Genomic DNA, 27,994 nt, shown 5'->3' with positions numbered 1-27,994 from the left:
CAACGCCCCGTTATGTTAGCTGTAATTCTGTAAATACTTTTTCTGTGCCTATTTAATGAGTCATTAATGCTTGTGTTGTCATATTATTCACTAAAACCACACAGGTCTTCTCTATGCCTAGTGCTTCTGCTTGGAAGATGCTATCTGAGTTTGGTAGACGGGTAGAGAAATAGTTATCAAGATCCTCAAGGTCCCCACGTTCCTACTTAGCTGTCAATTTTGGACCAACGGTATAAATTGGGATAGCATCTTCCTCCCCTACTAAACCTCTTCTCTATTCACGTCTAGAGGGTATTCTCATCTCAAAGTAACTATTGAAATCTAACCTTGGAAGGATATAGTCTGATGTACATACTTAAATTTGTTTTGAGCTGGTTCGGAATATCGGAAACTCTTCCTGTTTTAATCACGTAATTCCTTAACTCTTATAGCAGAACATGCTGCCACTTTTCGTATGAAAACGTCTATGGGCAGTTGATACATAAGCATATTGAGCATAAGTCGGACTTGACTAAATAGCCACCGTAACCAGTGCGCAGGCTGTTCTCTGTATTCCATTTGATTTGCTGATATTATATTGTTTTCTTAATGCTGGTCACAAAACCAGTGCTTCATTTGTAAAAATGTGTCCAATTACAGCCGTATACATCCACCTGATTTTATTTGATTTTGTTTTGGCCCCTAGTTACTGTTGAGTATTCGATTGCACGTGTAATACACCATATAAGCTTTTTGTATTACTTTCTGAACATTCATTTTCCATTTCAGTTTGGTATCGCCCTAAATATTTTGCTGTGCGGACATTGTAGTACCACTGAGTGAGGGAAGTTGAAATTAAGGTATTTTTGTTTTATTCGTGAATAGCATGAGTTCCGTCTTACTGAAGTGGAAACCTAGTCCGTTGTTCGCGGCCATAGATGTAACCTTCGTAAGACTTCTTACATACTCTCACTGATACCATTAAGACTATATCGTCTACATATGATACTGCTTTAACTCCTCCTCCGTTGATTTTAAGTAGTATTTCGTTCAGTGTCACCACCCAAGAAGCGGGAAAGTCCTTTGAGAAGTCCCTCTGCTTACTCATCACCCGTAGTATTTGCTATTATTTTAGAAGTCCAAGAGCGAGCGATTAATATAAAATTATGAACATATTAGCACGTCGTACCAAAATTAATTGGAACAAGAAAACACTCCGAATGCACCGAAGCTATAACACCCATCACAAATACAAAGATTCCTTACAAGAACTGTGATCGGTCAGTTTGTATGGAAGCTACTTATATGACATAGCGATCCAAGCTGAACAATTTCTTCGTAGATTGCATCATTACCGTAGGCAATAACCGATGCTGAATTTCGTGAAGATATCTCGTCAAATGAAAAGCACTTGATTCCGATCGTTCAGGTTGTATAGCAGTTATATGCTTTAGCAATCCAATCTAAACAATTTCTTCCGAGATTGCGCCGTTGCCTTGGATAATAACACATGCCTAATTTGGTGAAAATATCTCGTCGAATGAAAAGGTTTTCCACACAACTGGCACTGGATTCCGATCGTTCAGTTTGTCTGACAGCTATGTGCTATAGTGGTCCGATATCTGCCGTTCCGATAAATGAGCCGCTTCTGGGTGAGAAAAGTAGGGTATGGTATTTAAAAATGAAAGATTACTTCGAGTATATAAAAAAACAGACGGACAGTCAGACATGGCTAAATTAACTCAGCTCGCCACGTTGATCATATGTATATGTACTCGTATATACTTACATATATATTTTATGGGGTCCCTGACACTTCCTGGTGATGGGTGTTACAAACATCGTGGAAAACTTAAAACATCCTGTTCACGGTCTACAAAGACTGTTCAGCCATCATTGTGGTTCATGCCATCAGTACGAATATAATACTGCTCTGCACAAACTTCATCTATCGGTTGTTTGTAAAAGTATTAAATAAGCCGTTATATGCTTAATAACCCAAAAATGAGTGTAAAGAAAAGTGGGCTGCTGAATATTTGCAAGAAAAAGATGTAAACAAAAATGTATGTATTACACCTAAGTAAATATATAGATAATGTTTTATAAACAAATGCTCAAAATGTAAATGAAATGAAGATGTGTGAAAAAAATGGGCGCAAGTGTTTAAACAGGTTTTCTGGACTGCGTAAACAAAACATATAGACTGACCGACAGACTGGGCGCATTGTTGATCAACAAACATGTGCTAGCTAGGCAAGAAGGCAAGGTCTACAGATGTTACATATTTGTGTAATAGTAAACAAGCGCAATTTAGCCGGTCTCAGGCGATTTTGACATATGTACTTTTCTGTATGCTCTTCAACTCACGCGCTTTCGGTCTCCCGCTGCGTTTATTTTGCGCTCACTTACTCGCACTCCGAACAGCTGATCGATAAAATGTAAACAAACTGTTAACAGTTAGCACTGCCGCTACATTAAGTGCTCGCTCTTAACCTATGTAACTTAACAGCGCTAACTGGTTTAGCAGAGTTGTTTATTAAATTCTAACATTATAAGTTTGCGTACGCTAACCTCAAGCGCGACAGATTCCTCGATGAACTTATAAATTAAGACGATTCGTAATGCTGACCCCATAAGTTAATAAGCGCCAGACGAGCGTGTTTATACAGCAAGCGTTACACAATTTACGCAAACTTTTGAAAATATTAAAATATTAAAATATAAAAATAACAATAACAATAAAAAAAAATTGAAATTTTGGATTAGTAATTTTCAATGGAATTTGTACACTTAGCGTTGACTTTCATTGCTCTGTGGTTGAACTCAACGGCCGCCAACACGATTTTAGATAACATTTTTCAATTGGGTCTCGCGAATGTAATTGAACAGTTTAATGCGCCAAGTAAGTTGTATTCAGCGCTTCCATAAACATTTTATTGAATTGCGCCTTTTTCATTTGACAGCGCCCCAACAAAATGCAGCGTACGACTTTATAATAGTGGGTGGCGGCGCCGCTGGCTGCACGCTGGCCAATAGGCTCTCTGAGAATCCGAATTGGTCGGTGGTTTTACTCGAGGCAGGCGGCGTCGAAAACATTGCACATCGTATCCCTATAACGGCTGGTTTTCTGCAAGGCACGCACTCAAATTGGGGCTACAAATCGGTACCACAAAAACTAGCGTGCTTTGGCATGAACAACAACGAGTGCGCTTTGCCTCGTGGTAAAATTTTGGGCGGCACGAGTTCCATCAATTATATGATATATAATCGTGGTAATAGGCGCGATTATGATGGCTGGGCAGCTGCAGGCAGTAAAGGCTGGTCATATGACGAGGTGTTGCCGTATTTTCTCAAATCGGAGAACGCTCAGTTGGCCGGCTTGGAATGGTCGCCCTACCACAATCACTCGGGCCCGTTGAATGTTGAAGATGTCGGTTATCGTACACAATTTTCGCATGCCTTTGTGCGTGGTGCACAACAAGCCGGGCATCCGCATACCGATTATAATGGCGAATCGCAAGTGGGCGTGTCGTATGTGCAGGCGACAACGCAGAATGGACGGCGACATAGCGCATATCGTGCTTTCATCAGACCAGTGCGACGTGTGCGTCGGAATTTGAGCATTTTTACATTCGCGCACGTTTTGCGTGTGCTCGTAGATCCACAGACAAAGGTGGCGTATGGTGTGGAGTTTCTGCATCAGAAGAAACAGTACATTTTCAAAGCGCACAAAGAGGTTATATTGTCCGCGGGCGCTTTTAACTCGCCACAGCTACTAATGTTGTCGGGCATAGGACCTGCGGATAATCTAAACGCTATTGGCATTCCGGTCATACAAGAACTGCCTGTAGGCAAGCGCATGTATGATCACATGTCGCATATAGGTCCTGTGTTTCTAACCAACACCACCGGACAAACGACATATCCGACCAGCATTTCATTGAGCGATATCAAACGTTTCTTCTTATTCGGCGATCGAAGCACACGTCTCTCCAGCATAGGTGGTGTGGAATGTCTGGCTTTCGTTAAAATACCAAGCTCACAAAGACCACCTGATTGGCCTGATGTCGAGCTGATAACAGTATTGGGTGGCGTGGCTTCCGACGATGGTACAGGTCTCAAGGAGGGCGGCAACATTCGTCAAGATCTTTACGATCAACTCTATCTGCCACTACAACTTGCACGTCAAGAACATTTTACCGTGCTCATTATGGACTTTCATCCGCGTTCAGTGGGACGGCTGTGGTTGCACAATCGCGATCCTCTAAGATGGCCAATCATCGATCCAAAGTACTTTTCCAGCGAAGAGGATATCGAACATCTTTTGGAAGGTATTAAGGCTGCCATACGCATCGGTGAAACACCAGCTATGCAACGTATTGGCGCACGTTTATATGACAAACCGGTACCCGGTTGTGAAAATTATGTTTTCGGTAGTGACGACTATTGGCGTTGTTCTATACGCACTTTGTCCTATACGCTGCATCATCAGGTGGCCACCTGTCGCATGGGTTCGCCGACAGATGAGACCACAGTTGTGGATCCGCAGTTAAAGGTGCATGGCATACGAAAATTAAGAGTCGTAGACACGAGCATCATACCCTTTCCGCCAACGGCACATACGAATGCGCCGGCATTTATGATTGGCGAGAAGGCGGCAGATTTAATACGCGCTGAGTGGGAAGCTAATTTCTGGTTGTAAAAATTGAGATGCTCAAATGCGCAAAACAATTTCGGCATTTGACATATATGAGTTTCCGCGCGAAATGAAAGATGAAGATAAGGTGTTAAATGTCATTTGTATGTTTTAATTAATATTCAAAGCAACTCGAGGTGATGAAAGGAAAATAACCTGTTCGGTAAGTATTTTATTATGATAAATAATTACCGCTTTTTGCAATTTGAAGCAAGGTTTCGTGTTAGCAATAATAAGTTGATATACAAAATAAAAAATTGCAAAGGGTGAGTAACCAACGAATGTCACAAATGAAGATCGAGTGAAAGGAACTCACCGTGGATCGTATAAATTTGAAAAAAAAAATAATTTTATTAAAATTAATTGAGCTCATGTAATCAGATTTTTTTGAATGAATGAGAAGAGATCAAAACTTAAGTTCACGCAAAAACGTTGATTAAAATTAGTATATATTGAAAAAATATTTTTATGTTAAGTTGTTGTTGAGTGAAATTTTAAGCAGATATCTAGATATAAGAAAGTTTTAATTACACGGAATATATATGGGTACATATCGCTTGTTTCCTAGAAGAATGTCATAAATCAAAAAATAAAAAGGATCAAGAGGTTGTAAAATACAGTATTATTTAATGTAGTCCATCAACATGACTTTGAAAGACATCATTATAATATTTTTATATTCGGTTCGCAAAAGTGGTTATTTGCATATAAAAATACTATTTCTTTATTAATTTTATCTTTATCTTTTATATGTTTTTTTTATTACTATTTTGTAATTTTTATTTTTTAATATTTCACTTTTTGTTATTATATTTTTATAGTAAACATCAAGGTGTACTTTTATTGTTTCTAGATATTTATAATATATACCTAGCATTTAAAATATAAATGACAACCGGAAACAGTAATTATAGTAGAATAGTTTAGAAATAAATTTAGGTACTCAAAAACACGTTATAAAACCAACTTTCAAAATGTTATTTAAAAGTATTACACCATATAGCTTTATTCTTAACTAATTTGGAAATCTATCAGATCTATTTATAACATATATTGTGCTCATATAATTAGTTGAGCCATATCGTAATAAAAAATATCTAAACAAAAAAAGACATTTCATAATAAACTCAATCGTAAATTGGGTTTTGGCATTCGGACCAACAACTGATGATGTAAAACATCCCAAACTACAGCTGATGAATCAAGCTGCCATGAATTGTTTAGATCGGACCACTATAGCATATAGCTGCCATACAAACTTACCGATCAAAATCAAGTTCTTGTAAGGAATCTTTTGTATTTCTGGAGGGTATTATAGCTTCGGCGGAACCGAAGTTAACGTTTTTTCTTGTTTTTAACTTGAAGTGCAATTTTTGCGATGGCGGACTTTGCTTTTAGAGACCTCTGTGGTTATTCAGTACATAAAATATAATCACCACAAACAAATAATTGTACAAGTTTTGTTTTACAAATGACAATTTTCTTAATTTTTTGAAACATTGTTTTACCGGCCCTTTAAATAATTTTCAACAGTTTGAGCTAATTTAAAGTCTGGTAAAAATAAATATATTTAGTGTTATGAGGCTACGCTATATGAACGAAATGTTCATCGATCCATTTCTGATTCGGAAAGTATGACACTTACGGCAACGTCAACCGAAAACGCTCGTGTTCGAATCGCGTTGATCCGCTTAATACGGTGGTTTACAATGTATGAGCTGCCCCCCTACAGCCAAACTCTTAATTCGGGCTTGTATGTACTGTTAACACTTGGACCGTTTGAAGAAAGCAATCGCCTGGAAGCGGCCAGCTTTGGTCCACAGGAGAGAAATTGTGTTTCATCAAGACAACGCCAGGCCACACACAGCGAAAGTGACACGCCAGAAACTCACAGAGCTTGGCTAGAAGGTTCCTATGCATCCACTTTATACTGTGAACCTACTCAGGGAACACTCCTTGCTGGTGTCTATGCTGAATGAATTTGCTGTTGAAAAATTCGCCTCAAGAGAAGCTTGTGAAAATCGAATGTCCCGGTTTTTTCTAATAGGCTGTAAGGGTGTATATATGACCTAAACCGGATTATTCTAATTAGGTCAAATAAAGCCTTCAATTGAAAAACACATACCAGCTTGAACTCTAACTTGTCTGGAACTTAGAAAACTTGCTTAAGTATTTGCACAATAATATTAAAAGAGACTGTGCAGGGGGTTGACTGTAGATGTCATTATAATTGAAAAGGAATCTGGAAGAAAATCAAAAATTTTGAACATTTTATTTACAAAAAGTATATATGTATTTAGTGCATGTTCTTTTGCAACTTGCTTAGAGGAAAAGGTTTTTAGAATGAGTGTTACACTTGTAGAAAATTCAATAACATGCTGATATTATAAATGACTCACTAACACGATTTAATAACAATTCAAAAACAACAAAACACAAGCTTATTAATACTGTCGTTTACCTAGATATCTTATTATTTTTAATATTTTCTTATTGCACATACTTAATAGTCGTCTAAGAGTCCATTACACTGGAGCGATTAAAACAATAGCTTTGTGAAAAAAAGGTACTCATCTACATTAATGAATGGTAAATAGTAAAATAAAAACATCGGAGGAAACACTAAAAAGACGTCTAACTCAAAACGAAGTAACTGCACTAAATTTACACAATAATATTAACGTTTACATTTATGTTTATTTAAGTGCGAAGATTACGCAAAGGTCGTCTACAAATTCGCATTACTTCAATTAAAAAATAGCTATAAGCAGATGCACAGCGTACGAGTATCAATGTTAAGAGTATTAAGTAACAACGAAATTAAATGTTATGTATGAGCATATGCTAAGCTTAACAGTGCTGTTAAACGAATTAATGATTCACGCTATTGGCAAGGGATTACAATCAGAAGCGTTTATCAGACTCTTTCAATTCAGATGAGCCTAATTTTTTATTTGTTTGTTCAATAAAAAGTTTGTGTTTTATAGGTATATGATTTCGTAGCGGTGAAGCTGACAAACCAGATGTCAAAGTACACAGGTGGTTTTAACATTACGTACAGTAAACTTGTGCAATTATGTATCAAATACTTACACCGGAATCAATTATGAAATTTTTGATATTTGTTTAAAAAATACGACAGATTTATTAATAAATATGACGACAATAAGAATAAAACGGACTTATCAACAAATTTGGGTACAAAAATGTGTACCTCCGCCTCAGAAATGTACAGAAATTTATGTCGCTGTAGTTTTTTCAATAGATTTAGAATTGCGATAAGTATCTTGTTTTATAATTTTATATTCAAATGTCTACCCATGAATATATTATAAAATAGACAGTTTTCGGTATGTCAAGAAGAATTTTGAGGAAACAAAATGTGATTTTGAAATGATCATCGGTGCAAAAGAGTGACTCGGAAAAGTTAACCTTTTAGCATCTAAGAACTATAACAAGAAAATCTTGGATATACAGATTACATAAACCAAGAAGTAACTCATTACAGTTCCGCAATTACTTATTAATAATTCGCAATACTTGACGCAACGCATTCAAGAACCACATCCCCCAAAAGACTAAAAACTGTTTCCCAATTAATTTGCATTTCAAATTTTTCGCAAGTACAAGAAACAATTTTAGTGAAAATTTAAAAATTTAAAAACTAAGGAATTTAACTGAAAAGTATGAGGTAAAGAATTTAAAGGAAAGGTAAAATTTTTGCTGTATTTAGAAAAACTACAAGGACAAAATATGATCATTTGGATTAAGATTTTTTTCAAACCTCATCGGACAGAGTCAGAAAATGTATACAGGAATTGCAAAAATTATGTATTGAGCAAAGGATTTGCAATTGTGATGATGTTATATTCGTTTTATTTAAAATTTCTATTTTTCTGAAACTTCTTCTGTAAAACCTGAGACTGAGTGCGAATAGAACGAACGTTTCTTGTAAAATTTTTGAAAAATTGTAACGTTTACTTTGGTTGCACCGAAACTATAAGACCCTTCACAAATAAGGAAAGAATTTTGATCGATCAGTTTGTATGACAGCTATATGATATAGTGCTCCGATCTAAAAAAATTCGTTGGAAAATTGCACAGTTGCTTTAAACAGGAATCCGTGTCAAATTTCAAAAAAATATCTTGTCAAATAAAAAAGTTTTCCACACAACTACTTGATTTTAATCGTTCAGTTTGTATAGCAGCTATATGTTATAGTGAGTCGATGATGTGCAAAGATTGTTTCAAATCGAAATCTCGAAAACTGTAAGACTAGTTCATACATACCGACATGGCTGAATCAACTCAATCCGTCATGCTGATTATTTACATATATATATATATTTTATAGGGTTTCAATCTTTAATAATAATAAGTGCTTTTTAAAAAGTTCAACATTGAAAAAAAAATTAGATGAAATTCATAAATATACTTTAAAAATTTTTGCGACATTACCAGATTATCAGCTGCATTTGTTTTGCACAAGACTGTACACAATTTGATTATGACTTCAAATTCAGATATAATTAGACATATCTACAATTATATATAACATAAATGTATGTACATAACACTTGGCGATGAATGGTAAAATTGTAAAAAGTACAAATGATGTCAACCGTTAGTTGACGATTGAGTTGTCGTGAGTATTAAATTTCACTCAAACATCAACTCGAAACTCACTCCATTGATAGATATTATTAGCCCATGTTATTGATATCATATTAAAAAAAACAGACCTTTACAATTCACTGAAGAAGCTTCCGCAACCCTTGCATTGTAGTATTTACGACACAGCCACGTTGAGGATAGCACTTAATTCATAAGTTCATATTCATCACCAGACAGTAGGCATATGGATAATAAGCAGCCGTGATGAGCATTATCTACTTTGGCCATCGAGCGTATGGAGGGCAGACAGCCCACAATATTAGCAAACCACCCCCGCCGGGCGAGCAATGTTTTATAGCGCCATAGGCACAAAGAGAGCTGCAAACTCTCTGTCTGTTACTCATATTTCGCCTTACAATATCGGATATTTTTGTTTACAAAATAGCAAATCATATTCGAAAGCACCGCACTCACATGTTCCGTGTCTTTGTCTTATTGTGGCTGCGTGATTTTTTGCTGTATTATCTGCGAAGGAACCCTCTGCTTTCGCCGCAGCGCTTTGTTTAACTTCAAAAGGTTTTCAACCCCTGTTGTCGTGTGCCAGTTAGTTGCAGCCACCGGCGTAGTTTAGGTGAATGCACTGTTACATAGGGTTATTTTGTTGTTGTGAATCCTCATTGTATGTACAAAATCGTGTGACCCTTCTAGCTTTGTAGTTATTATTGTAGTATTTCATGGCTGTATCTTGGCAAATTCTTGCGGCATTGAGCCTATTCGGCAGTTTTCTGCTTTCAACTTGTTTCGGTAACTAACACGCTAGTAAAATGTTTGCCATATTGCTAATGTGGAGGTAGGTTTCTGAAGGGTATAATACCCTTGCTTTTGACAAGCGCCGTTAGGTATTTAATTATAGAAATGCGTTTTGACTTGTTTTTATTAATAAATAAATATTAATTACTCGGTGTTAATATATATTGTATAGCAATAGACATAATCTTAAAAACAGTTCGAAACTTTTCGTAGCTTTGCAAGCAAATCTTGGTTTGAAGTATAATCTAAACCCATCTCTTTGTAAATAAAAAGAAACTTATAAAAATTGATTAATTCTGAGTACATGGTATTTATGGACCTGGTACCAAAGTTTTGCAAAGGCACATAGTTTTTCAAACCGTAGCTCTAGTTAACTTGGAATGCCTTTGAATTACATTTTAGCAAGATATAAAGTACATTTACCTTTCTATTAATATTGTAGTTTGTTTGCTGCTTATAAAAGTCTACGATCTGATATAGATGCGCAGCACATTTGAAAAGAGGACAATGATTCAAAAAACTTTGGATCATGACAGGGTACCAGCTCCGTTACTCCGAAAATAAACTGTTACTTAGATTGTTTTTCCTACTTGAGAGCATACTTTTTGCTTTTTGGCTCTGATGATAATTGCCACCGATGGCACTTTTAATTTATGAATAGAGCCCTTCAATCATCAGAGACAACAAAGAGGGTCAGGGAAAAGGTAATAAATGGTGTAAGTTCAAGGTCAACCAATCGATAGAACCCTCATTACCTATTTGTCGAGCTACTATCGACAGCTTGTAATTTAATCCAAAATTGTATCCCTGTGTGACCTATATGTCTGTGTAGTGTAAAAAGTATTGACTTAGCAGCAGTTGGAATAATTATTTGAAGCAGAAGGAATTTGTACAAAACTTTGCATGTGTAAAACAATAAGTAAGATTGAATAATGGGAAATATTAAATTTCTGACATAAGTCTTCAAGTGACTTAAAAATTTCCAAGGAGAAGCAAAATACTTTCATTCCTTAAGGATTTCAGCACATACAAATTTGGAATTTCACTTTGGGATTCATTTCATTGCAATTTAAAATTAAAAAGAAAAAAATTAAGCATATACTAAAAAACTGAACAATAATACTAAATATAATATAATCTCAAATTATAGCGTATGCTGGAACTTTCAACGTTTATCATTTCTTTTTAAAATCTTTTAAGCCAATACAAATTTGTATACACAGAATCGTGTCACTGAGTATATTCTTCGTTTTTGAAATATACTTACATATAACATATACAGGTTGGTTGAAAAGTGAGTAGTACTCACCAAGAAATAGCACTGCTAGCTCCAAATTACAAGTCATTCTGTCAATTAATTTTTTGTTTACAAACCATTTGATGTTGACGTGTCAGAGTATTTTTTTATATAGAAAACATTGAATATCCCGCAGTGATTAGATTCTTTGTTTCGAAAGGCTATAAGGAGTAATCAACTTCAAAACGCATCGTTGAATTTTGGGCTGGTGAATTCAAACGTGGTCGTGCTAGGCTTGAAGACGATCCACGCGAAGGACGACCAAAACCGCAACCACACCAGAAATCTTTGAGCAAGTTCATAATATTGATATGTGACGATCCAAGTTTGACTAAGCGTGAAATTGCTTATGCCATTGGCATCTCAGACAAACGAGTGCTTCATATTTTACATGGAGAATTACATATGAAAAAGCTGTTTGGAAAGTTAATGCTGCACCCGTTAACAATTCAACAAAAACCGGATCGAAAACAAATTTCTCAGCATGATTTGGAGCGTTTTAAGCAGAATAAAACCGATTTCTCGTGTCGTTTTATAACTATGGATGAGACTTGAATCAACCACCACGATCCTAAATTGAAACAAGAACGTTTACAGTGGACTGAAGGTGGTTGTTCAGCTCCAAAGCAGGTGAAGTCACAACGGTCAGCAAAGAAGATTATCGCATCAGTTTTTTGGGAGGCAAAGGGTATTTTGTTGATTGATTATCTGCAGAAAGGTAAAACATTAAACTCTGAATATTATTGCAGCCTTTTGGATTAGCTGGATGAAAAAATTCGTCAGAAAAGACCTGGTTTGCAGCATAAATAAATAATTTTTCATCAAGACAGTGCGCCTGCTCACAAAGGTGTTTTAATAGTGACAAAATTAAATGAATTAAAATACGAATTGCTTGAGCATCCACCGTATTCACCAGATTTGGCTCCCAGCTACTACTAACTCGTCAAAAACCTGAAAGAACTCCTTCGTTGAAAACGGTTTTTGTCGAATGAAGAAGTTATTATAGCCGTAGACGGGTATTTTTCAGAGCTTTCAGAAATTCATTATAGGGATGGTATAAAATTATTCGAAGATCATTGTAGTAAGTGTAAGTGTATTGAAGTTAAGGGAGATTATATTGAATAACAAAATATATTTCGTACCAAAAACATATTTCTTTCATTTCGAGCGCAGAAACTTTTCAACCAACCTGTATATACATACATATGTACATATTTTTTGAAATATTTGCAAAGCTAGGTGACAGCTCTATAGAACTCTAAATAAAATACCTTTTATTGAAGGTTGATGGGTTTAGCTATTAAAATATTTTTATGTTATTCAGAAGAAACCTGGCAACCATCTTTAAATTATTTCATAATCACTTTCCGGCTCATACGTTCTTAAATGAAACTAAAAAATTTAAAATAATCTACCATTAATTTGATGGAATTCGTTGTTGTATTACACTGCTTTCACACGAGGACTCTTTTGCCGCTCATAATCGACAAATTCTCTCTTGCTTTCGCACAATGTGTTTACACGAGGGATATGTGTGCGACAACTTAAATAGGACAAGTTTCTGCATTTTCACAACTACATTTACACAAACCTTTTATTCATTGGCAAATTTGTATCCCCATTCGCAAGTTTCAAAAATATTTCTATAATATTATGCATATTATATTGCAATCGAAAAGTAAATAATAAAATTTAAATTTCCGAACATAATGTTAACATTCAATTGAAACCGAACGCTATGGAAACAACCAAAAACAAGAGTGCCGAATTGCATAGCTGCGAGCTGTTACCAACAAGAACGCAAAGCGTGTCACCCGAGCACGAGCGGCAATTCCCACAACAGCCGGTTCTGCGATACCGGAATTGACCCGGATTTTATCCGGCCAAGGGCTGTTATTTCGACGATCTAACCCTGTTTGGATCGGTAAGTTTTAGATTAAGTTTGTCGTCACTGGAGCAACGCCTAGCAGCAGGGTTGCTCCGTATCCTCCTGACCCGTGCTGGCATTGAGTCCAACCCGGGCCCTGAGGTATTCTACTGCTGCGTATGCGCAAAAAGGCTCCATCCAAATTCCACCTCGGTTAGGTGCAATACATGCAATGGATGGAGCCATCTTAAGACCTGCTCGGGCCTTAAGACACACAGGGAGTGGACCACGAGTTACGTGGCCCCATGCTGTCAACGCAATAATGCGACATATGCCTCAACGGCCGTGCAACCTGCACCATGTTCGCGCACTGCGCTGCCACTCCAGTCGAGTGGCCAAAATGGGACCTCCACGGTCCTAAGGAGCTCACAAAGACAGCACAACTCCCAATCTGACCAACCTCCCCCCCCCCCCCCCACCTTCATCCAGCTCCAATCCCCGTGCGAGAACCACACAGCAACTCCTGGTTCCTCGCACAGTCTGTTCCGTGTGTCAGACCATAATACGCCGGAATGTCACATCAGTCAAGTGCAATTCTTGTGCTGGCTGGTGTCACTTTCTGTCGTGTTCTGGCCTGCGCACCACACGAGAGTGGAGTGCGTCGTATGTTGCCCCATGCTGTGGGAGTCTGCCCCCGCAATCACAAACAGTGGCGTCGCCAACCAACACCATAGTGCGACAACCGCCCATGCGGATAGCACAGCTGCAACAACCACCACCTACACGCACCCCACTCACCCCTAGGATCACGACTGGACACCCGCGACAAACGCGACTCTTACAATTCAACTGCAACGGACTCCAGAGCAAGATCGAGGAGATAGTTGCATTTATGAGCCGGGAGCGCGTAACGATAGCTGCGGTCCAAGAAACCAAGTTAAACAGCCGCTCAGATCTTCTGAGTTGTGCAGGTTTCAACGTTTTACGTAAGGATCGCGAGCGAGATAATGGTGGAGGCCTAGCCTTCATATTGCACAACACCGTGCAATATCGTCTAATCGATGTTGACATCGACCGCAGGGACACTACCCTAGAATGTCAGGGAATAGCTGTCCGGTCAGGCGATGTCGAGCTCGAAATATTTAATATATACATCCCCCCAGTTACATGTTGCCCAACAGGATATCACCCGAATATAGATGCGCTACTTCGTGGTGAAAACCGTCTGGTGCTAGGCGACTTTAACGCGCATCACGATCTTTGGCATTCCTGCCTGTCAAACGATCGTAGGGGGATGGAGCTGGCGGAACAGATAGATGATTCGACATTCTGCACAATGAATGACGAAGCCCCCACCAGAATTATGGGCACCTGTAATAGCTCGCCAGATATTACCATCGCTAGCGGTGGTCTGATAAATAGTATAACCTGGCGACCTATGCTAACTCTTGCATCAGACCATCTGCCCATAATTATCTCGATCGAGAAACCTCCTGACTTTATTTCTGTGGATAACCGCACCTATGTTAACTTTAACAAAGCTAACTGGGTCGGCTTCACAGAATTTACTGAGAGCACCTTCAACGCACTATCCATTCCTACGGACGTCATCGTTGGCGAGCGTCAATTCCGCAAGGTGATCGCTGCTGCTACAGCTCGCTTCATACCGGCTGGAAGAATAGCGGAACTCCGCCCTAATTTCCCAGCCGAAGCAGCTGTATTAGCAAATGAGCGCGACACCTTACGCCATGCCGATCCCTGTGATCCCCGAATAAGGGATCTCAATTTGGAGATTCGGCAAATGGTAAACCATCATAAGCGGACAAAATGGATAGAGCACCTGAAGTCCTGCAACCTCTCCACCGGTGTGAGTAAGCTTTGGACTACTGTCAAGGCCCTGTCAAATCCGAGGAAACATGACGATCGGGTTGAAATCCAATTCGATGGCCATGCCTCCTCGGACCCGAAGAAGTGCGCGAGCTACTTTAGCCGGCAGTTTATACTGCACCCTTCGACCGACAAGGCCAAACGATGTGTTACCCGACGGTTGCGCAAAATGCCAAAAGACTGCGCACCACTTACTTTCACCGATGAGGAGGTTCAGAATGTCATCAAAAAGGCGAAATCGTCCAAATCCATCGGCCCTGACGGAATAAACATGCTGATGTTAAAACATCTAGGCCCAACGGGAGTAAACTACCTCACCAAGGTCCTCAACCTGTCGATATCCACTCTTCAAATACCCGATGTGTGGAAAGTCGGAAGAGTGGTCCCACTACTGAAACCTGGGAAACCCGCCAACAAAGGGGAGTCTTATCGCCCGATAACTCTCCTTTCCCCAGTAGTGAAGACACTTGAGGCCTTGTTACTCCCGTCATTCACCCACCACCTGAGCCTAGCAGACCATCAGCATGGTTTTCGTAAAGTGCACAGTACCACCACAGCACTTAGCGTCATAAACGCCCAGATAGTTCATGGCCTGAACCAGAAGCCACCCTGCGAGAGGACGATCCTCGTAGCGTTGGACTTGTCAAAAGCTTTTGACACAGTCAATCACGCAACGCTACTTGAGGACCTGGAACAATCAACGCTCCCTCCAGGGTTGAAGCGGTGGACCATGAACTACCTGAGCGGTCGACACTCATCCGTACTATTTCGAGGTCAAAACTCCAAACTCAGGAAAATTAAACAGGGGGTTCCGCAGGGCGGTGTCCTCTCCCCGCTACTGTTTAATTTTTACATCTCGAAACTCCCCCAGCCACCAGCGGGAATTTCAATGACCTCGTACGCAGATGACTGTACGATTTTGACGTCGGGCAATGGAATCGATGGCATGTGTTCAAAAGTAAACGGCTACCTCTCCGATCTTTCTCGCTTCTTTTCTGCAAGGAACTTAACACTCTCCCCCACTAAATCCACAGCGACCATCTTCACCAATTGGACGAAAGAGTACAGACTGGACCTGAACATTTCAGTCGATGGCACTAAAATTCCGACAGTAAATAACCCTAAAATTTTAGGCGTCACTTTGGACAGTCTGTGCTCTTTCACTCCTCACACGACCGCGATAACTGCCAAAGTACAGAGCCGCAACAAAATCCTCAAGTCGCTTGCCGGCAGCTCATGGGGAAAGGACAAAGAAACGTTGTTGGCAACTTACAAGGCAATCGGCCGGCCGGTCCTCAATTATGCATCCGCAATATGGTCGCCTGGATGTAGTGACACGCAGAATAAGAAGCTCCAGACTTGTCAGAACACTGCACTCCGGACTATCGCGGGGTGCCTCTTGATGTCCCCAATCGAACACCTACACAGTGAGGCCCGTATGCTTCCGGTTAAGGAACATAATGAGCTCCTCTCCAAGCAGTTTCTGCTGGGATGTTTTCGCAGAAACCACCCCTGCAGACGCCTGCTTGCAGCGGAGCAGCCTCCTAGGAACATCAAGAGGTCCTTCCTTGACTACGTCGACGACATCAGACAGCACGTCGACCAGACTTCGGACGCAACTAACTTCAGACAAGCACTGACCGCCATTCACAGTGGAGCCATTAACACCTTCACCGACTCCCTTTCAGTGAATGGCGTAATACGAGTCAAACCACCACCCATTGCAGACACAGAGCTCGAGTTGCCTCGCGAATCTAGAGTGACCCTCGCGCAACTTCGTTCTGGATACTGTAGCAGGTTAAACTCCTACCTATCCAGAATAGACCCCGACATACTAAACACATGTCCTGCATGCAATGAGTCTCCGCATGACACTAACCACCTCTTTGCATGCCCTACAAACCCCACTCATCTAACACCCCTTTCCCTATGGTCCGACCCCGTCGAAACAGCTCGTTTCCTGGGCCTTCCGTTAGATGACCTCGACGACAACGAATCTAGAATTTATCACCCTAACGGGGATTAGATAATCGTTATAACAACAACAACAACAGCACGAGCGGCACAGTCCTTTCCTCTTTTCTAATTGTCCCCTCGTCTACAAAAAAAAAAAAAAAAAGGCCTTGTGTGAACACAGTCGCAAAGGAAATCTCTTCAAGATATTTCGTATGAAACCGAAAACCAAAACATGAATATAAACCAAAACATTTATATAAAACATACTATTTACAACAGAGAAGTGGACTTGTTCACTTGTTGATCAGTAAAAATCATAAATATTATAAGCCTGAAATTACTTACAAGTGGCAATTAAGCTTTGTGTAAATGAAATCTGAATTACACTGTTGAGTACATAATAGATTATTATGGCTTTATTAATATTATATCCTTCCTGCAAATACACAATGGTTCGAATAAGTACATAAATTAGTACTTTGATAAGATAAGTAGCGTAACCTGGTTAACAAATCATAATCAAACGCTATAAAACTTGTGTACAAACAATTATGAATATGTTTGTATATATGTACATATGTACGTATTTTCATTAGTAAAAGCTTTCATTGTTGTAGCGGTTCGCTAGCATTAGTCAAACGTTGCATTTGGTGATCCCTTGTTGGGTAAAATTTTGCAGGTTTTACTATAGTTGTTTTTAATATGTAAAATTAATAGTAATAATCCCCGCATTAGTTACAAGTAAGAAATAGTTATACAATTATAGCCCATATAACGTATATCTACATACAAGTATATATGTATATTTATATTGAATATTACATTAGTCACATTCATTGACTTTGTTCAACATAGTAAGTACCCACATACAAAGAAAGAAATCAGATTTTTGTGCATTGATAAAAACATAAGCAGTGTTTTTAAAGTAGGAGACGACAATATTCGTAACGATTTGTAGCATGTCTTTGGAGAGACTATACCTGCTAACCTCTTCCTGTAGATTTCGTTAGGAAAACAATTGAGAAAAATCATAGTTCAGTTTGAGACCATCGCTCACATCTTTTGTTGTTGTAACAGTAATACCGACCTTACTTAGTCCTAAGTATGTATTAGATATTGTAATCGATGACATATAATGTTTAATTAAAAAAAAACTAATGTACGTATAATTATAGGACTACTCTGTTAATATCTACTTAATAAAAAAAACGTTTGTATTAAATTCTGAAGCTTCAAGTATTTGCACACATGCCTGGATTCGTATATTTTTACGTGGTCATGCGTAAGAATTTATGCCGCTATGACCAAAAAAGTTGAATATTTAAAGGAAGCAACAAATGAGAAATGAATAGAAAGTTTTTTGGCACTTTATTGATTTTTTTGCATTAATGTTATTGAACCTGCACCATCGTACAGGACATACTATGTATGTATGTATATGTCCAGATAAGGCCAGCTCCATCCGTGCTGTTATACATGTCTTCCCAGACGGCGCTACACATTTCCGTTTGGTAGAAGCGTTTTTTTATTGCACTTATATACATATCATAGAAGAAGAAGCAGCTTTTGTACACGTAATCCTAGCAAAAAGCCGGTCGTGTTGTTTAAATAGTATTCTACTTGTAAAATGTGTTGAATAATGATGTGAATGTACTCACCTGAAACAATTAACGCCTCATTTGGTCCAGTCGTATGAATGTTGCCCATCTTACGAATCCTTCTAGGTTTTGGTAGATTTGTATTATATTTTTTTAGTGGGAAATCGTTTTAATTTTTTAACTAAATTGCACAAATTTTCACGTTGCTACTAATGCACTGACACTATTTCACAATAATTATACACGGTGGGACAAAAGGGAAACCTAAATATAAAATTACAAATAATAAATTAAAACTATGATATAAAGCAAAATTTCTAGATATTTATATTTGATTTGTTTCTATTAGCACAAACACTTTTGCTCGTAAAATCACACAGATAAAATTATATTTGTTTAAATGCACGGGAAAACTTTAGTATAACGTCCCACGCTTTCGGGGATAAAATGGGTATGGGCGGATATAGGAGATCCTCCAGATAAAGAATATATATAGATATAGCCGCGGGAAACTTATAGTTTTCAAGATAATTGGGTTTAAAGTTCAAAATTTCGACTATTTAAAGTACGCATTTTTCCCATTTCGAATGAGTTATACACTTATATTTTCCACTTTTATATCCACTAACACTTCACTAATTCGTTTGTACACATTTATTTTACATTATATAGTGCAAAAATAGTTTAATTCAATAATTGAATTATTGTTAAATTCTATTAATTCTGACCATAACAAAAGGGTTGCAAAATTTCAAATAACCAGTGTTACCTTATCGACATCTTTTGTAATTGAACTGAAAGAAATTAAAACAGATAATACCCCAAATATAGGAATCCAAAACCTAGAGAAATAAACTATTACAAAGCATTGATGTTAAGTATTATGTTATACCCTCAATGACAATATTACTTTTTTCTTGTAGAACTTCTTTTTGCGTTGGCGGCCTTCGGCCGCGCTTCAAAATAATAACCCTGGTCGGTCCAACACCGAGGTGTATCAAAATATTTTTCGCGCAGAACTTCTTTTTGCGTTGGCGGCCTTCGGCCGCGCTTTAAAAAGATAACCCTGGTCGGTCCAACACCGGAGTGTATCAAGGTTTTTTTGCGCAGAACTCCTTTTTGCGTTGGCGGCCTTCGGCCGCGCTTCAAAAAAATAACCCTGGTCGATCCAACACCGGGGTGTACCAAAGTTTTTACGCGCAGAAATTCTTTTTGCGTTGTTTCCTGTATCTAGGGTACAATCTCTCTGTTTATTTTATTTTTCTTCGTTTACAAAATATATTAGTATGGCAACAATGATGTTTGGACATTCACAACCATTTTGTTATTGTCAAAATTAATAAAATTGGACAATGATTTAAATATTGAAATAAAGCTATTTTTGCAGCATCTAATATAAAAAAAATTTTTAAAAACGAATTAGTTAAGTGTTAGTGAATATAAAAGTGCAAAAAAAAGTGTATAATTCATTTTAAATCGCAAAAATACGTACTTTAATTAGTTGAAATTTTGAACTTTAAACCCAATTATCTCGAAAACTATAAGTTTCCCGCGGCTATATCTATATATATTCTTGATCTGGAGGATCTCCTCTATCCGCCCATACCCATTTTATCCCCGAAAGCGTGGGACGTTATTCTAAAGCCGACCCAAATGCACTAACACATGCAATTAAGAAAAAATATCAAGAACGTCTAATATCGTTTTAGCATCGTTTTAAAATACCGCATTAAGTTAATTTAATAAAAAATTCTCAGAGGCATTTAAAAATATTAAACACATACATATTTACATATCGCAGGCAGCGGCAGCCATACAAGCACAGCAAATATGTGGGGTGTTGGGTGTTCGCCGATATAGAACTACGTCATCCTATACATTGAATCGCCATGCTTTTTGCAATATGTATTAATTGAAAGATATTAACTGATAGCCTCACAAAATTTCAACTAAGAATTGCTAATTAATGCTATATATCTACTAAATAGCATTCACAAAGCCATTTGCTCGTTTGATCTGGGTAGAAATACAACTTAATGCTTATTTAGCGATTGCAAAAAAAAAAAAACAAATTCCTTAGAAATTCTAATTGGAAATCACAGATTTCAACCACTTTGTGTTTGTTTTGTTTTCATTCTTCTTTCTTTAGTTGCTCTTCTAGCGCTTACGATTTACTTATCACATTCAGTTTATAAACCGGTAACACTTACTTTTTCAGCTATTTTCAGTACTTCACTTTTTTCTTAACTATTTTGATACGTTTTTTTTACTTTTGCTTTTTATCCAACAATTGACACTCTCAGCACACAAATATACGTAAAACGCGACCGCACAATCTCAACACTCGACTGCTACTCACACAAGCGCGTTTGTGGATGGCGCGCCTGAGAAAAATAACCGCTCCGCCCATGACGTCATCGAATACAATCCACACAACGGGCTGCCATATATGCACACTAGTTTTGACAGTTCTTAATTACATAGGCCTATTTCAAAAAAATATAACTGAATATCATCAAAAGTACATGATTAAATTATATAAGGTTGTGTCGATACGGAGCGTGCTCCCCTTAAAAAAAAAGAATTTTAATCCATAATGTGCAAAAAAGTGTTTTTTGTTTTCTCATGATTTTTCTGGTAACATTATAATGATTTTGTGAGATTTACAATCTGTTTGTCTTCAGTTATCACTCTAAAAATGTATTTTTATTGGTTGAAACCTTTGAAAAATTTATTGTTGAAACAAAGAATCAAAACATTACAAACGACTGATTACTTTTGGTAAATTGTTTTTGGACATAATAGAATCATCTCAAAAGTATTATTGAAAACTTTATTTATTCATTATGAATTTTATATATATCTATTATATGTATGGTCATCATTTAAACAAATAATCTGTGCGCGTCTAAACTATTACATCACTAAAAAATATCAATTTAATATACATACTTATGTACCTCGTAACAATTACCTTTGTTAGTTTGGAAATGCTGATGTTATCACATGGGGGTTGTGTTTTTTCCGTATGACATATTCAAATACAATAATGGAGTAAATGAAGAATTCTAAAACCTAAAAAACAACAATGGATCTTTCTTTAAAACAATTCGTCAAGCAAAATTAATTGCTCTGGTTATCACATAGAAACAAAAAGGAATGATAAAAAATTTCTTTGTTATTGCCTACGTCATGGATTTGTTGGCATAACTGAGTTAAAAAAATTAAAGAATACTAAGGAATCACTGGTAGCCAAACGCCAGAAATCAAACGCCATAATAATTTATTGATTGGCTATCAAATAAATAATCGAATCGAAAGCGGTTTTGTAGCTTACAATGAAAAATTGCCGACTCCAAATGTATTTGACAAGTGTTTTTTACTTTTTGAATTGTGCTACTAATTTTTAAGATATACCTATGATTAATTTCACTATGTGATTTGAACGTTTGATAATTTCGAAATATTAGCCTAATATGAATTTCGAAAAGAAGTGCAGTTCTTGAACTATATTTTTAAATAGGTATGATTTATCGAAATATTAAATTGGATAAACTCTTTCGATCCTTATTTTGAATTTTTGACTTTTATTTTGCTTGAGAACTTCAGTTCCACTTTCTCATGTCGTTTATATTTATGTATATTAGATTAATTTGACAGTGGATTACTTTTATTTCTAGCAAAATTTGGGTTCACTTGAAATCGTAAGTTTTGTCCTGTTTCTTTTGTCTCGATAAAACTTGTTGGATCTTTATGAACGAATTTATTTTCTAGCAGTTGAGAGAAAAATATGAGCTCAAGCAGAGAACGTAAATGAACGAGAAGGGAATTTATAATTGTCTGTGGTATTCTCTACTATTTAACAGAAGTGAGAATTTGTAACAACGTTCTCTGGCAGAAATACGTATCTACAAAATAAAGAGAAATATTAAATACTTTGAACAAAAGTTACAAATGCCACCTCACATATGCGTGATAATTTATTGTCATAGAAACTATTTTTATGATGAAAAATTGATATTTACTTTTTTAATAATTTTTCTAATTTCAATTGTTACAAAATTAATAATTTATTTATGTACATACATAGTCGGCAATATTGATGTCATTTGTGTGTATGTAGTATGGAATAGAAATTTTGATATTATGACTTAACAATAAATACATGTGAGTGCATTTTTAATAATTTTTCTAATTTCAATTGTTACAAAATTAATAATTTATTTATGTACATACATAGTCGGCAATATTGATGTCATTTGTGTGTATGTAGTATGGAATAGAAATTTTGATATTATGACTTAACAATAAATACACTTAACAATAAATACATGTGAGTGCAGTATTCTATATGTATGTATGTAAAAATATAGGTATGACATTGCAAAATATGTAATCCATATATGTACAACCTTACGTACATAAGTATTTAGATATGTCAGCCAATAGAAAAACTACAAACAATGTTGTACAAAAACAACAATTGTCTTAAATAACATGAGCAGCTTCAGAATAGAAATAAGCTTTACCGGTTCAATCATAAAAGCAAACGCCCTTACACATCTCCCCGAGCATGCGTTTGCCTTTGTCTCGAAAAGGCGCTTACCATGGCAGAAGCTAGAAATCATAAATGTGATGTTCCCTTTAGAAAGGAAAAGTGGCAACAAAGCTTTTGTCGATTTAAAATATTTTACAATTCTAAAATATTTTTAAAATTCCTAAATATTTTTCCATGGCTCGCAAAAATCTGCTTCGATATATATGCATGCTCATATATAAATATATAAGTATGTATATATTACATTTGGTTCACTTAAGTTCATTGCAAAAACGGCGAGTGTCACTTGCAAAAGCAAAATAAGATTAGAGTTACTCAACAATTTGCTTCGCTTTGTTTTCTCCGGCTCGATGTGACGAAACTCTAATAAAAGCATACATCGAAATTTTCTATCTAATCAAAAGTCTGAAACAAAGTGAAGCAAAAGCTGTATATAAGTAAATCAGCCAAAGGAAAAAGGGAACTTTTTGTTCTTTTATGCCTCTACAAATTTCTGTCAAAAATCTCAAATCAAAGACAAAGAAATTAGCCATCATCGTAATAAAAAAAACTTCAATTGAAACGGGACAAATGTTTACAAAAGATATAAGTAAACTACATCAAACTATTTGTAGTGATTTGAATACAACCTAATACCAGAGAACGTTCTCTGCTAATACTATAGTTTGAGGGATTGGCCAAATGTTGGTGATTTGCTGACTATCTGGCTTCATACTAATTATTCTTCCAAATAAGTGTGGCAACATCCAAATCGTAGTATATTATTCGATATCGAAAAATTCGAAAACAAAGGTAAGAAACAAAAGAAATGTTGTTACCGTATCTCCCTTGATAAATAAATTTATGACTCAAGATACTACAAATCACACAGCAGTAATATGTAATATGTTATGTTTCTTTTGCGTATTATTAAATTTTTACTTTATTAAAAACTTATAAACTACTTTATTTAAAAACTTGTGAAAACTCGTAGTTAAGTAAATATATAAATAAAGTGTTCAAATATTCACGTATAACTTGTTTAGGCTTCGAACTATCTGGCACCATTTGTTTGGCGAAAGAAGCCAACAAGCGCGGTGATTTTTCATGATTGTGGACTGAAATTAAACGTATTCTAATTACAATTACAATAATAAAATAATAATAAATAATAAAAAATAGTAAAAACACTAAACAGTTGCAGTTTAATTTGACTGCATTGTTTGCGTTTCGAAAGAAGGGTGTAGGATTGATTGCAACTTATTTTGTTCTGCTAAGGAAAATTGGTGTAAAACGTGAGACAGCCGCTGCAAAATATAGTAAAAAGAGGTAACTAGTAAATGTAAATTAAGAAAACACAAATGGGCTCACGGACTTATGCTGCTATAGAGGTCGGTGTAGGTACATCCATGTTTAATGTAATTGTGCTAAAAAAAAATTTGGTAAGGGTTTTTTTTAATAAAAGCTATTACAACACGTACAGTGCTTTCCTCCAATAAAATCCTAAGGTTTTTTTTGTAATTTTCATTACATTAGAGTTGGTTTATATGCAGTTGGCCAATTCTTAAAAATTATTATTAAGTTAGGAAGTGAGTTTTAACATCATTCTCTACAATTTCCCTAGTTACAAATGCAATATTTAACTTTCACTTAACTTCCTTTATGTGCTTAGAATATAACTAACTATATTGTTTCTTATAGAAGTTGCTTAAACAAGAGCAGCACTGAGCTGCATATCTTTTGGAACACATGATTACTGCACAACTGTGAAAACTCAACCAATACCTAACAACTTCCAATTTTTCGTACTTGCTACAAAAAAAACGCCACAAGATCACCATTAAAACTCCGCAACACTTGACAGACTCCTCCGCCACCCTGAGCAGTCGTAATAACAGCAACCGCAGTCTTAGCTCCTCTCAAACAGCAACTCATTACTCATATTCAGACTCCAGAAGCAACACTATGACCGATTATAGCGATTTGGATCGCCAGATTGAGCAGCTGAAACGCTGTGAAATAATCAGAGAAAATGAAGTAAAGGCACTATGCGCCAAGGCGCGCGAAATACTCGTTGAAGAGGGAAATGTGCAGCGTGTTGACTCACCAGTCACAGTGTGTGGCGATATTCACGGACAGTTTTATGATCTTAAAGAATTATTTAAAGTTGGTGGCGATGTACCCGAAAAAAATTATCTCTTCATGGGCGATTTTGTCGATCGAGGTTACTATAGTGTCGAAACATTTCTGCTGTTATTAGCGCTTAAAGTACGTTATCCAGATCGCATTACATTGATACGCGGCAACCACGAATCACGCCAAATCACACAAGTTTACGGATTCTACGACGAGTGTTTGCGTAAATATGGATCGACGGCTGTTTGGCGCTATTGTACTGAAATCTTTGACTATCTTAGTCTTTCGGCTATCATTGACGGAAAGATATTCTGCGTGCATGGTGGTCTTTCACCTTCAATACAGTATTTAGATCAAATAAGAACGATTGATCGCAAGCAAGAGGTACCTCATGATGGACCCATGTGTGATTTATTATGGAGTGACCCTGAAGATCAGACGGGTTGGGGTGTGTCGCCACGCGGAGCTGGCTATTTATTTGGTTCAGATGTGGTGTCTCAATTTAACCGCACCAACGACATTGATATGATATGCAGAGCCCATCAATTGGTCATGGAAGGATTCAAATGGCATTTTAATGAGACTGTATTAACTGTTTGGTCAGCGCCGAACTACTGCTATAGGTAAGTTAGATATAACGGTTTAGGTGTAGTCAGAGGCCTGAAAAAATTACTATTTTTTAATAATTTATTAGATAAGTTTCGATTTAACGAATTAAAAAAAAAAATTATTTTAAAAGTAAGTCTTCTGGCGGTGGCCATCACATCCTTGGAGATTCATTTAAATTCAATCGGACAAAAAATAGTTTTATTAATATGCAATCTACTGCCTGATCAAAACTTTTTGTGTTTTTAATGAAATGGAAATGAGAAATTTTTTCCAGGTTTTCAGGAAAACCCAACAGTTAATTGTTTATAAAAATCGAAATTAAAAAATATCCTTCGATGAGTCACCAGTTTTTCATGTTTCAAACTCGAAAAGTGACAAATTTTTGTTTTGAAAATTCTGACCACTTCTTAAATAAAATTATGTTTAGTAATTTGTTAATTATGCATTTAATATTACAGATGTGGAAATGTGGCAGCAATTTTGGAATTAAATGAGTACCTGCATCGAGACTTCGTTATTTTCGAAGCCGCGCCTCAAGAAAGCAGGGGTATACCATCTAAAAAGCCGCAAGCCGATTATTTTCTCTAAAAAGCACAGGCAATCTGATCAATTGACTGGACAGCAAATCAAATTGACATTTTGCGGATTAACTAATGCAGAGAAACGTAAATACTATATTGCACTGTAGGGGATATCAAATTTCCGGAGCTGTTTAGTAAACAACTAGCAACATTTTGTTAGTATTTTTACTTCCCTTAGCCTATTTTATTTTAAGTTATTTGAGTGTACTTCATATTATAACAAAAAATCTCTATTTGTGAACACAAACTTACATCTGGATCATTCATTTATACAACAAATTCAACCTACTGCCCGTGTTATGCCTACGTGTCCAATTTTGCAAACAAATCGATACATAACGTTGGCGCCCATGGTTGTTAAAGTGATGTAAGTTTCCGATTACTCAGTAGTATATACATACATTAAACAAATTGTGCGCAATTTCTACAAAGTTCCATGATATAGAAATATGAATTGCTAAAAGTCGTACGATAATAATAGTAATTTTCATAAACCGTATATCATTTTTTAAACAAAAATTAAAACATAGAAAGTAAAACCTTAAATGTATTGAAGGAAAAATATCGAGAAATTACGTCACATGAGTATTGCAAGGAGATAAAGCTAAACTTAGTCATATAGTAACTGCCACTGCTCGTAATTTGTCTCTCTGAACGACCAATACGCCAAAAATAAAAAAGTGAAATCTGGCGCAAAAGATTGTAGTTTTGTATAAATAAAAACACCAAAACTCACCAAAAATTACAAAGAACTATAAAAGCAATTTTACAATTTTGTTATATGAGTGATTTGTCAGAAAGTAACTCGCGGTCCTGTCAGTGGCCTGACATGCTTATGGTACTAGCTGATGACGGTCCGTAAATAACACAATTTTTCAATTAAATATATCAAGACCCGAGGACTGTAATTATAGTGTTGACTATATTGTGAACACGATGAACTAAAGTAAACGCAAATCGTAAAATTATATGAAATAAATTTAAATAGGCTTAAGAACTAAAATAAAAGTATTGTTTTTTTATTGCTGAGGACTATTGGTATTTCGTCTGCCTGTAAGCGATATGCAAAGAAGCTCATTTTAAGGAACGCGATCGTACTCAACACCATTAACATAAGTGGGAATAAAAACGGTTGCATCGCCGATTTTTCTAAAGGTTTGTATTGATTGTAATTGGCTGGTGGTCGTTCGTAGATGAATAAATGAAAAAGAGAAAGTCGTTGCTATCAAATCTAGATTTTCACAACAAGCATGGTTCAAATTTCTTCTTCGGTCAAAGTTTCTTGCTTCAGCAGCATTACAAAAGCGATATAAAGACACACGAAACCCATCTAAATCTATACAGGATCAACATCAATTCCGATCTGGAGTAAGATTAACAATGCAATATTTTTCCGAAAAAACAAGAAAAACGTTAACTTCGGCTGC

General features: G+C 36.5%; 3 protein-coding genes and 2 long non-coding RNA genes across 9 annotated transcripts in view; 3 read left to right on the top strand and 2 right to left on the bottom strand.

The window, feature by feature from the left end:
- Nucleotides 1-21,062, bottom strand: part of Flo2 (flotillin-2) — a 315,478-nt gene extending 294,416 nt beyond the window's left edge. For 2 of the 4 annotated variants that reach the window (XM_014234675.3, XM_014234679.3), the window contains exons 1-2: nt 20,915-21,060; nt 18,765-18,968 (exon numbers count right to left, since the gene is read on the bottom strand). In XM_014234675.3, coding sequence (XP_014090150.1) covers nt 18,765-18,813 — 49 coding nt within the window. In that variant the 5' untranslated portion in view covers nt 18,814-18,968; nt 20,915-21,060. Of the gene's footprint in view, nt 1-18,764; nt 18,969-20,488; nt 20,508-20,914 lie in introns of those variants that run through there. The other 2 variants (XM_014234677.3, XM_070110431.1) reach the window with 2 other exon arrangements.
- Nucleotides 306-2,001, bottom strand: LOC138857374 (uncharacterized). The gene is made up of 2 exons (XR_011396443.1): nt 1,769-2,001; nt 306-1,627 (listed from the first exon to the last, which is right to left on the bottom strand). It is a non-coding gene; the product is annotated as an uncharacterized lncRNA (long non-coding RNA).
- Nucleotides 2,665-5,092, top strand: LOC106617451 (glucose dehydrogenase [FAD, quinone]-like). The gene is made up of 2 exons (XM_014234645.3): nt 2,665-2,881; nt 2,943-5,092. Exons 1-2 carry the CDS (start codon nt 2,755-2,757, stop codon nt 4,679-4,681), a joined length of 1,866 nt encoding a protein of 621 aa, XP_014090120.1. The 5' UTR covers nt 2,665-2,754; the 3' UTR covers nt 4,682-5,092.
- Nucleotides 21,063-21,132: 70 nt separating the features above from the next.
- On the top strand, nt 21,133-22,733 carry LOC118682447 (uncharacterized). Its single transcript, XR_011396679.1, has 3 exons — nt 21,133-21,485; nt 22,385-22,408; nt 22,482-22,733. It is a non-coding gene; the product is annotated as an uncharacterized lncRNA (long non-coding RNA).
- Nucleotides 22,734-24,244: 1,511 nt separating this feature from the next.
- Pp4-19C (protein phosphatase 19C) lies at nt 24,245-27,575 on the top strand. Of its 2 annotated transcripts, none has more exons than XM_014234703.3 (3): nt 24,245-24,570; nt 24,943-26,000; nt 26,445-27,575. In XM_014234703.3, exons 2-3 carry the CDS (start codon nt 25,207-25,209, stop codon nt 26,572-26,574), a joined length of 924 nt encoding a protein of 307 aa, XP_014090178.1. In that variant the 5' UTR covers nt 24,245-24,570; nt 24,943-25,206; the 3' UTR covers nt 26,575-27,575. The 2 variants fall into 2 exon arrangements, with proteins under 2 accessions (XP_014090178.1, XP_069965652.1); XM_070109551.1 differs by lacking the exon at nt 24,245-24,570 and adding an exon at nt 24,610-24,683.
- Nucleotides 27,576-27,994: the final 419 nt, after the last annotated feature.

The sequence above is a fragment of the Bactrocera oleae genome, chromosome 5 (assembly GCF_042242935.1).
Source record: "Bactrocera oleae isolate idBacOlea1 chromosome 5, idBacOlea1, whole genome shotgun sequence".
NCBI lineage: Eukaryota > Metazoa > Arthropoda > Insecta > Diptera > Tephritidae > Bactrocera > Bactrocera oleae.
This window is presented reverse-complemented; position numbering and strand designations above follow the sequence as displayed.